At 46.2% G+C, this 10,624-nt stretch overlaps 1 protein-coding gene across 1 annotated transcript in view; it reads right to left on the bottom strand.

The window, feature by feature from the left end:
- Positions 1–310: 310 nt before the first annotated feature.
- Positions 311–10,624, bottom strand: part of LOC146773007 (gonadotropin-releasing hormone II receptor-like) — a 329,569-nt gene continuing 319,255 nt past the window's right edge. Inside the window, exon 4 of the mRNA XM_085639932.1 lies at positions 311–1,219. Coding sequence (XP_085496058.1) covers positions 723–1,219 — 497 coding nt within the window. The 3' untranslated portion in view covers positions 311–722. The remainder of the gene's footprint in view (positions 1,220–10,624) is intronic.

Raw genomic sequence — 10,624 nt, 5'->3', positions numbered from 1 at the left:
TTTAGGGATGGGCTCTGCCCCTGTCACTTGGAATCGGCCCACAATTCTGATTTGTCACTCCTGTAACACAAGCTGTCAATCCATTTAGTGTGTATGGGATGTGTATCATGTGGTACTTTACATTCGCAGCAAGAGAATGGAGCGGTGCAGTGCCCGAGTTCCCCGGAACACTTCCATGCGAGCGACGAAAGAAACTCGAGAAATCAAACATTTGAGATCAGCTTTGTTGAGATGGGAAGCCACCAAAAACAAATTTATAGCCTTGGCTTTCAATTTAAGTCGGAAGCGGGTACCAACCTTGCCAAAACAGTGTTGGAAATAAACATTTATTGTAGAACAACCAGGTAGCAGTTCAACATTTTGAAAAGTTCTTGACCAATTGTCTCTTAAACATGTCAGTTCCCACTTGAGGCTGGTAGAATAACATTCCATCGAGGAATTCACCATTGTCTGGAAAGGAATCTCTGATTAGCCAGAATATTTGGCTACTAGGTCCCACTGAGAAGATGCATCATAGGCCAACTGCATAACTTCATGGTGGACATAAAAAATCTGTTCAATCTAAGAGATTTACACCTGGTTTTATACAAATTTATCATGATTGGCACTGACGTTTTCAAGCACCACTCATTTTGTGAGTCATGCACAGTACTTGTAGACTGCATTCAATGTTTCTCAATCCCACAGTTGTGACAAAGATGTTGTCCACTCTACGGTAGTCATCACATAAAACTTTCAGCCACCGTCCGCTTGCAGTGTTCACACTTTCCACTGTGAATGCCAACACCAGTGACCTCCAGTTCATATTTACCAGATGCTTTTTGGAAACCAGTCACTTTTTTGATCTGCACCGCGGTGGTGGAGACACGGAAGGATCCCGTGGCTACGGAAGCTGTGTCTTGATCTGTGGTTTGCTTGGCACAACGACAGACCCGGCGGATCTCTCTTCGGAAATGGATGGTGAAGAGGCCGTAGATGACTGGATCCAAACAAGCGTTGAAAAGGCCAAAGAGGAACAAGATGTGGCTGAGAGACGGTGGAACCTTTTCCCTCGTCAGCATCTCGGGAGAGAACCAGTACCAGATGCCTAGGAGGTAGTACGGCGTCCAGCACACAATGAATGTTAGGACGATCACGATGGACATCTTGAGTGTCCTCATGCGAGCTTTAGGGATATTGTTAAATGAACGCCTCAAGTGGACTTCGTTTGAAGAAACTTCTGAAAGAAAGAACACAATAAGGTCAGTTTTCCTTTTGAGTACAAAAAAAGAAATATCGTTTTCCACTTTCGTGTTTTTTTAGAGTTTTATATAGCACGAACTAGACCCAAAGATATCGGGTATCAGAGATCTTTACATACGCACCAGTTTCGTTACAGATGGACACATTCATTTTTGTTAGGCACGGGGAGATTAAGTGATTTGCCCAGAATCACAGGATATTGAGTGTTGTTGCCGAGACTTGAGCCCAGTTCCCCGGATTCGAGGTCGACTGCTCAAGCCGTAAGGCTACATTCTCTCCCTGTTGCATCTTCTTCAATTAGTTCTTAGGCCTAGGTTTAAAATATTTCATGCAAAATAGTTCAGCAAACAAATTTGCTGAGTTGTGTTGTGCAAGGGGAAAACATACCGTAGAGGCATATATTAGCCTCCTGGTCCTGTGTTCCTGTGCACCGATGAGTCTGTGACGGCTACCATAGCATTTGTAATGGAAGTATACCCTTCCAGTACAAATCCCTGTGCTGTGACAAACTCAGAAGGATTCCATGCATAGGATGTGCAGTTCGCTCTACGGCACACAAGTAAGATGTCGGATTTTGGGAGAAGCTAACATATTTCTACTTATTTATGCCTGCTTTAGATTAGTAGATTGGGTTTGCTTCAAGTGTTGTTGATATTTGATCAGATCCACCCCAGAAATGCCCACATGATGCAAAGTGACGAAAAACAGTGCAAAGCAGCTTTTGAGATGAGAAAATAGTAACTTTCAGTGCATCATTCGTTTGTGTTCGGTAGTAGATTTCATGCACTGTTTGGCATCACTTTGCACCAAACACTGCCTTAGTAAATATTGGACTTAGTCTTAGAGCTCCCACATAGGTGTCAGAAGACCAGTCATGATGAAGAAACATTTGTGGGGTCGAAAGACCGGTGTGCGGCAAGATCTGGTACAGATAGGAGCTCTAAACATAGGAAACTAAACTGTCGATGAGTATTACATTTAAGGGTGCATCATTGTGCAAAATCCAATTTAAATCCTCCTCCTCCTTTTGCCTAGTTTCTGGGGTGTGATACAATAACATCTTTTTCAGAATATCATTTAAAATAAATATCTTGCCCAGAATATTGTCTACAAAAATGAAGCCCGATTGGAGTTAATAACAGATCGTGTACAACTAGTAAGGCATTTTTTTTTTTTATGATTCTGGGACTTGGTATTTATCTCAGACGATTTGTCTGTATGTGATATTTTGACTTACAACTGTTTTAGGTCCTCAAATGGTTATGAGGAAGGCAACAGCAAGTTTTCCCACAAATTTGGAATTAGTAGACCACCCTGTACTACAACTAGGGTCTGTGATCTGGAGCCTTAAGAGTGGGATCCTGGAGGGAGGAGGGTGGAGATGACAAAGCAGTGGTATATGGTTCCCACTTTGGGGCAAGCCGGGGTCCTTGTGACCCAGCCTAAGCGCTTAAGTTCTCACCCTCAAACAGACCCTCCGCACTGAGAATACTTGACTAGCACAAGGAGTTTACACCATATCAGCACATACCCATTAATAGGAAGATAGGTTGTGTTTCTCCATTCTAATCTTGGACTGATGAGCTGTTGTCTATCTGCATTGCCACCGCAGTGGGAGACTAGCCTGGCTCTAACTCTACTCCAAGAAGATCTCCGCATGCCAGCTGCCAGTAGTAGAAGTTGTCTGGCGAAATTGTGGTTGGAGCAACTAGAATTGGGCAATCAAAATGTGGTGTGAGTGCCTTCTGCAAACATGTTAATCTACTTACCTCTTTTAGTTGAGAGCACTGAGTTTGCACTCTCATATAACTGCTGGGCATACCATCAAGAGACTCCAATTTTCTGAGGACAACTGTCAGACAGAGAATATGGGTGGAGAAGCCCTGGCATGTTTCTATCTCCAACCCCTATTATGCACCTTGTTCATGTGAACACCAGGGGCGGCTCCTCCGTAATGGCGGAGAAGCACCCCCCCACTGGTCAGAGTCAGTCCCAAAAAAATAAAATGATATTAAAACAATAATATTATTTTATGTTTCTGTGAGGGACTCTGGCTTATGGTGCGTGTGTTCGGGCGGGTCATAACAGGCAGGAGTGGTGGGCACTTGGCCAGTTGTCTCAGGCCAGCCAAACAGACGTGCGCAGTTCTATTTCTCCGACCCAGCTGTGTTTACATCTGGGTTGGAGAAGAGCATCAGGCTCCCAATCAGTGTCCGGGTGGCAGAGTAGGCCGCTCAGACCAATCCTGGCATTGCTCTCATAGCATTAGAGTAGCATCTGGACTGGGTGAAGGGCCTGTGCCTTCCCAGAGACTGCCGGGAGTCAAGCACCGAGGCAGCTGTCGGAGTCGGGCAGCGGAAGATACGTTTAAAAAAAAAAAGATCTTTTCCCTCAATTCCCCCCGTCCTCCCCTTCCCCACCCACATTTTCGTATTGCTGCAGACCCTACTGGTTAACACCTTTTTAAGTTACACAGGTGGCCATTGCTGAAGCCAAGCACCTCTGGCCTGGCTCTCTCCATTTTATGGGCAGTGAGGGTCAGACTATGGATTGGGAAGAATGGTATCTCGAGTAGAAGATACCATACGGCTCAATTATAAATAGATCTGGTTTGGGCTCACACCTGTGGGCTCCACCTCTGTTTCCAGGCAGAAGTTCCCTCTGCTAACAGCAGGAAGAACATTTGTGTGGAAATGGCCAGAATCGGGGCCACATATACTGGATTGGGCCTGATACTTCAAGGGCTCACATGCTAATCTGCATTTCATGCGTGAAAACTTGAAATTGTTCGGTATAAGACCTTGAATGCTGTCCAAAAATGATGATTTTGGCCATGGTATTCTCAGTCTACCAGCACCTTGAAACTTCTATTAGGACTCTAAATGTGTGTTGTCTCTATTTCCTCCAGTCTGGAGGGGCAGTTCAACATATCAAGAAAGGACACCTGGGCCCATATTTGCTAAAGCTACATTCAACGCAAAGCAACGCATATCAACGCAAAGTCTAGCAAGGGTATTTACTATCCATTCCAAAGTAAGCCCTTTTTGAGCTACTATGTGTCTTTAGCGTCAAGGGGCATTAGTGGGATAGACTGAGCAAGTTCCCACAGGGCATCACACAAAATCCGATCTAACCATAACAGGCCTAACATAGAAAGAAAATGCCCCCTTGAAGCAGGCACTAACAGAGAGGAATGTTTTCATTTCCCCAAAAATCCACTTATTGTCATGTATTCTGAAGTGCACAGCACACATCCAGTGTGCGAGACATCGGAATTTATACTGGAAGTATATGTTTCTTCTACGAATTCTACTCTAGATAACACAACTAGGGCCAGATTTTCAAAAAAGGCATGCAACTCAGACCAGCCCCCAAAGAGGATGCGCTGCGTTGCGTGACAGGAAGGGAGCAGGAGGGCGCCATAGCTTCAGAGATATGGCTCTCCCCTTTCCCTTGCGATGGCGCTGATTCCAGCTACTGCGCGCCAAGTACACACCTTAGCACCATAGTACTAGGGTGTGTTCCTGAGTCTAGCATACGTTTTGTACAGGAAGGGTACCCTTCGGGTACTAAATGCCATGCCTAGTCACGTTTAAAAGCTTTTACCACGTTGTATATGTGCTGCACAGTAGAGTACTCATGCAAAGTCGGAAAAGAAAGGAGCAATAAAGACGTTTCTCCTGTTAGCGTCTCCTTTGAAGTGGCATTAACCTTTGGCGCTAAACCTCTCTATATTTCTTTGTAGATAGGGTTTTGCGTAAAAAGGCATGGGTGGCTGCATGGGCACGCCCATGTAAAGCCCCATTGGCGCTAAGTAACCCAAAGCAGTGCTTCACGCTGCTCGGCACTACTTTTAGGGTAAAAACAAAATGACAATGTGTTAGCGACACTTTTGTGATGCTAACCCAGTGCAAACCTTTTGAAAATCTACTCCCAAAGACTTGGGTGCGGTTGTGCGTGATGCAAGGCAGCCTTTTAGAGTGGCAGAGGAGAGGATGACAGCAGCAGCCCAGCCTTGGAAAATAGGGCTTTGCACTGTTTTACCCCTTGTGCAGCACAGAAAATGTGTTTGCGGTGCAGCGTTGTGTGAAACGTTAGCAAATCTTGCCCCAGGATTTTAGAGGCGATACACCTGTGACACGGACGCACACTTAGCAACCTTGCTTCCTAGAGTGAAACAAGTTAGAGTCGCCCAAACACATTTCCAAAATATTATCTCATCAACGGATGCAAAGAAAGCCCTCTTCTTCAGGGGCCCATGTATCTGGAATACATTTCCAACCAGCCTGTCTTTCCTGTTAAAGCTGCTGAATAAAGACCAGACAGAAACTGATCTCCCGCCTCTTATAACAAAGCATATCTGCATCCAAGGCTCCAGCATCCAATTAGCTACTTTAAACAACTCGAGGAGAACAAATCACAAGATGTAAGTGTCTCAAATCAATCAAGGAGCTAATTAAGTGCAGGACACAGTGCTTGTCCCTCAATCTGAGTCTTACATGAAGTAATACACAGGGAATTTCAATATCAACTATCTTGTCTCTCTCCAGGGCTGCGGATCCATGGGCCTAATGCTGTGGACAAGAGCCAAACAAATTGATCGTTCAATCTCTGCGATGAAGCCTGCTTGTTACGATAAATGATGCGCCTGCCGCTACCACGAAGAGGATGTATGAAGCAGCCATAAATGTTTGTGCAGTCGTCCTCATCTGATGAAGAGGTGCCTGCTAATAAGCGGGGCTGTAGTAGCTGTAGGATCCGCTGTGAAAATTGATGTATTGCTGGAAGGCTAATTGCCCTGTAGGACATGGCTGCCTGAGTGAACGCGCTGGAGCTCTTCGGCTATTAACGCGCCTTTGAGCTCGTCGCGCGGGTTCATGGAGTTGTATGAGATGAGTCACAGGGTTTATTTATCACATCACACAAGAAGTAATATAGGATAATGGCTGCACTCCAGCATGGGTCGAAAAGTGATTTTATGCTTTCTGTAGAACTGCCAAGCAATTGAAATTGTAGGGAGCAGAGGGAGGGCCAGGACAGAGAGCTCTGAGTAGGTCCTGCTGCCCCTACGGTTGTACTTTGAAAGACGAGCATGAGGAACGATGCAGTCGCCATTGTCTTGTAAGTGTAAAGAATTGTGTGTGGGATGGAACAGATCGTGTATCACAAGATATTCCCCAGAGGGATACTGATCATCAGTTAAGAAAGAACTGCTCTGTGTCATTTGATTTCCAGGGAACCTGGTGATGCGTACTCAGGGGTCTGCTGGAAGCAGGGTGAGTAATGTTTTGAGGTCAATGTCAATATCATCTGATTTATTACTAAACCTATAACCAACTCCATTTTACAGGGGATAATTTAGACCAGTTTTATGTGAACATCTCCTACTGTTTTAATGCAGATATGTTCCTGCCCTGCCTCCTTCACAAGGATGTGCCCAGTGGTTGCTCTCAGCATCCCTACCTCTTACAAGCACGCAGGCCTCAGGAAAGGGGGCTGCAGTGTGTAAGTGTCACGAAGAAGGATTTGTGCATCACCGTACTCCTTTCGCAAATGAGTAACACAGTGAGCAAAACAAACACAAGGAGATGATGGACGGAGTACTGACATTTTTTAGACACTACCCCCCCCCCCCATCATTGTTCTTTACCTCACTTCGCCACCCCAGTTCAGACCCAGCCATATGCAAATCAGTCTTGACCCTGTGCCTCATGGGAACAGCCCAGCCCGAACTGCCAAGCCAGGTCTTCCCTGAACCGGAAACAAGGATCCTGGGACCGGTTTCTGGGGAACACCCTTCATCAGCCAGGCTTGCTTGAATCCAGTGGCAAAGTGAGCAAGTGACCCACGCCTGGGCATACCCTGTCAACTTAGGGTGAACAAAGCAAGCAAAAGGAAATGATGGACGGAGTGTTGAAACTTTTCTAACACTCACCCTCAGTCACATATCTGGGTTGAATCCATCATCATTCTTTAGCTCACTTCACCACCCCAGTTCACACACAGCTATATGCCAATCAGTCTTGACCCTGTGCGTCATGGGAACAGTCCAGCCCGAACTGCCAAGCCAGGTCTTCCCTGAACCGGAAACAAGCATCCTGGCACTGATTTCTGGGTAACACCCTTCATCAGCCAGGCTAGCTTGAATCCAGTGGCAATGTGAGCAAGAGACCCATGTCTGGGCGTACCCTGCCAACTTAGGGCGAACAAAGCAAACACAAGGAGATGATGGACTGAGCTAGTTTCTGGTCCAGAGAAGACCTGGATTCGCAGTTCGGGCTGGACTGTTCCCATGAGGCACAAGGCCAAGACTGATTTGCATATGGCTGGATCTGAACTGAGGTGGCGAAGTGAGCTAAAGAATGATGATGGATTCAACCCAGATCTCTGACTGGGGGTGAGTGTCTGAAAAGTTTCAGCGCTCCGTCCATCATTTCCTCATGTTTTCAACACAGTGAGCAGCCACATTCTTTTGTTTAGGGCTGCGCATGTGGTCACTATTGTCCAAAGCACAGACATTGTCCAGGAGTAGCGGAGTTCTTCTCTATTTTACAGATTGTGTGGGCGGACATTTTGGAAGGAATCTTGCAAAGGGATGCACGTGGCACCACTAATTTAGTTAACATATACTCAAGCTACACTTGTATGGATTATCGATCACATCCCCTACGGCTACACTACATAGATCCTCAAGGCCACCTTTTGGTCCGCTATTAATACATGATCTGGTGAGGGCTGATAACGGGATGAAATCCTGAATTATTGAAGTGGATCGCCAAGGTAAGAGCCTGATTTAGAGATCTACCTTAGAACAAAACTCACCAATTCCTGGCAAAAGTTGGTCATTCCCCATCGACAGGAATACTACATGACAGCTATATTCACACTGTTGTTAAATCAGCCACTAACAACACAGTAGATGATTTGTTTACCACACTTATTTTAAAGCAAAAATAAGGCTACAGATCACCCCAAGAAACACTGGAGTGTTTGGGCCAGCTGAAAGCAAGGCAGTTCCCGTGAGGTTGGTTCACCTATTACATGGCAGCCATGCAATAATAGTATGGTCTTTTATCAGTATCTGCTGCTGAAGATGGGGAGGCTGTTACTCTGGCCTAATTGTTTCCAAAAAGACTTTACAGATGTGTTTCTGACTTACTAGATGCAGTATAGTGTTTTTATAAACTAGTCCTAAAATGTAATTCTGCCTTTCTTTTTTTGCTTTTCTATTTAATCTCTTTATTTATTGCCGAACAAACTGCAGGCCATCCCAGGTTCTGTCTCCCTACCCATTTGACTTACCATCGAGTCATCTGTAATCTACTGCTATATGTAACTTTATTACAATGTAGCTGCTCGATCTACGGAGATCTTGTTTCACGGCGCTGTAAACAACAGTGTTTGGTCCTTGCGACTCAGAGGTATGTATCGAGCTCGGGAAGATGAAAGACCGAGCCAGCCATGGCATCATTCAAACCTGTCATCTGCAGTTGGACCTGAATCCCAGAGCTAGGAGGGAACACTCTGAGATATCTTTCCAATTTAATGTCAAGGCAGTTCTCAGCCTGAAATAGACTCTCTCATCTACATTTGTTTACCCAAACTGTTGGATTGGGTTCTGTCCCGGGTCTTCCTCCATGCTGTCAGTTTTATGCTATATCAGGTTTTTGACAGAGGGCAGCCTCCAGGTTACCTCCATAGATGGTTCTTGACACAGGCAGCCTGCCGTCAGCCCTTGTATTTTCGAACCCCTTTACCTTTGCCGCAGACCCTCTTCCACGCATTGCTTCACCATGTAGCATTTTTTGACCCGAGTGGACCTCCGTCCACGCATGGAGGTCATTTGGAGGTAGTCAGGGGTCGCAACTGTGACCTCTAGCTTGCTTCCTGCTAATTCGGGCACTTCCTATGCGACACCCAGCCTCAGAGGGGGCAAACTTTTACATCCTCTGAGGCCAGAGGTCTCAAAAGAAGTGCCAGAAGCAGCAGGTAGCAGCTAGGGGTCATAGCTGCAACCCCTGACTACCACCAAATGGCGTCCTTGGGTCCACCTCAACTGTTATCGCCGCATCGCAGTTCTGGGCCGGGTTTCTCAGTGAGCCCTATTGGTGAGATAGGGTCTCCCTTCGGTTCATAGTGGCAGTTTTATCCCAAAAGCAGCAGTCCTTGGCTTGGGAGAGTCCATCTTTACACCTCTCATTTTATCCCTTTGTCTTTCATAGCTTGAGAAGGGCTGGCTCTGCTCTGAGTCAGGCACGGCTGGTCCATTGGGGCTGAGGGGACACGCCCCTCCACCTTTTGACCCTCAGGAACAGTGTCTGTCAGGCTGCACAAAGGTCAGCCTGACAGACACTGTTCACTTTCAGTTCAAGCAGCCAGGAGCCAGACATGAGCTAAATGGGCAGGCTCCCGGCTGCCTGAGCTGAACTTTGCTGGGCTGAGGAAGTCACAGCTCCTGTGGGCGTGACGTCCTCAGCTCAGCAAAGGTCCCTGAGGCCCTCCCCTCAGTGATGAGGGGTAGCGTCACTGATTGCCTCACACCTGGGCGCTTGAGTTTCAAGCTCTAAAGTGCCCAAGGTTGAGTGTCAATCAGTGACACCTCATCACAGAGTGTTCTGGGGTCAGCAGTCTCACTGACCCCATCCCACTCTGTGATAAGGTTGGTCAGCCAATGAGGGAAGACAGCAGTCCCAAACCTCCTGGAACCTCCGAGGCAGAGCTGGCTGAAGGTCAGTGTGAGTTTTGTTTTCTTTTAAATTAATTTTTGGTGCGTGTGTGCGTCTATGTATGTTTGGTAAAGAGTGTTGTGAATGGATTTGTTTGTGTGTGTGCATGTGTGTGAATGCATGGCTGTGAGTGTTATGTGTGCATGTGTGTGTCCCGCCCACCCCCCCCCCCTCCAAAACTTACCGGCCACCACTACTTTGAGTACTTTAAGCCATCACAGTTCTTATCTCCATCCAAACAGTTTTAACCTAATTAGCAGATCTTTGCCTGAGGCCTGACTCCATTTTACCCGCTTAACTCCATTAGTGGTTCGCAGGGCTTTAGGTGGGATGAAAAAACTGGAGGTCTCTCATAGGGGTGTGACCGATGTAACTAAGGGCATGGTTTAAAGCACTTAAGCTAAAAACAAATCTGTGTTTAGCATTGTGTGCATCCGACTGGTATTTTGCTGCTTCTGTCCATTCAACCAGAAATATAACATAACACGTAACGTTACACCTACAACAAACCAGGACTATTGGCTTTGTCAATAGTTGTGAATTGCTTAAGATAAATAGGCAACAACAATGACTTTGTTGTATGTCATTTTGTAAATGTTTCGTTTTATTTGCGCGAGGTTGTGGCGTAAGGCTAGAGCTGTCCGCTTTTGAGCTGA

The sequence above is a fragment of the Triturus cristatus genome, chromosome 12, assembly GCF_964204655.1.
Source record: "Triturus cristatus chromosome 12, aTriCri1.1, whole genome shotgun sequence".
NCBI classification, from domain to species: Eukaryota; Metazoa; Chordata; class Amphibia; order Caudata; family Salamandridae; genus Triturus; species Triturus cristatus.
The sequence above is the reverse complement of the archived record's forward strand: the minus strand, read 5'-3'. Positions and strand labels throughout refer to the sequence as shown.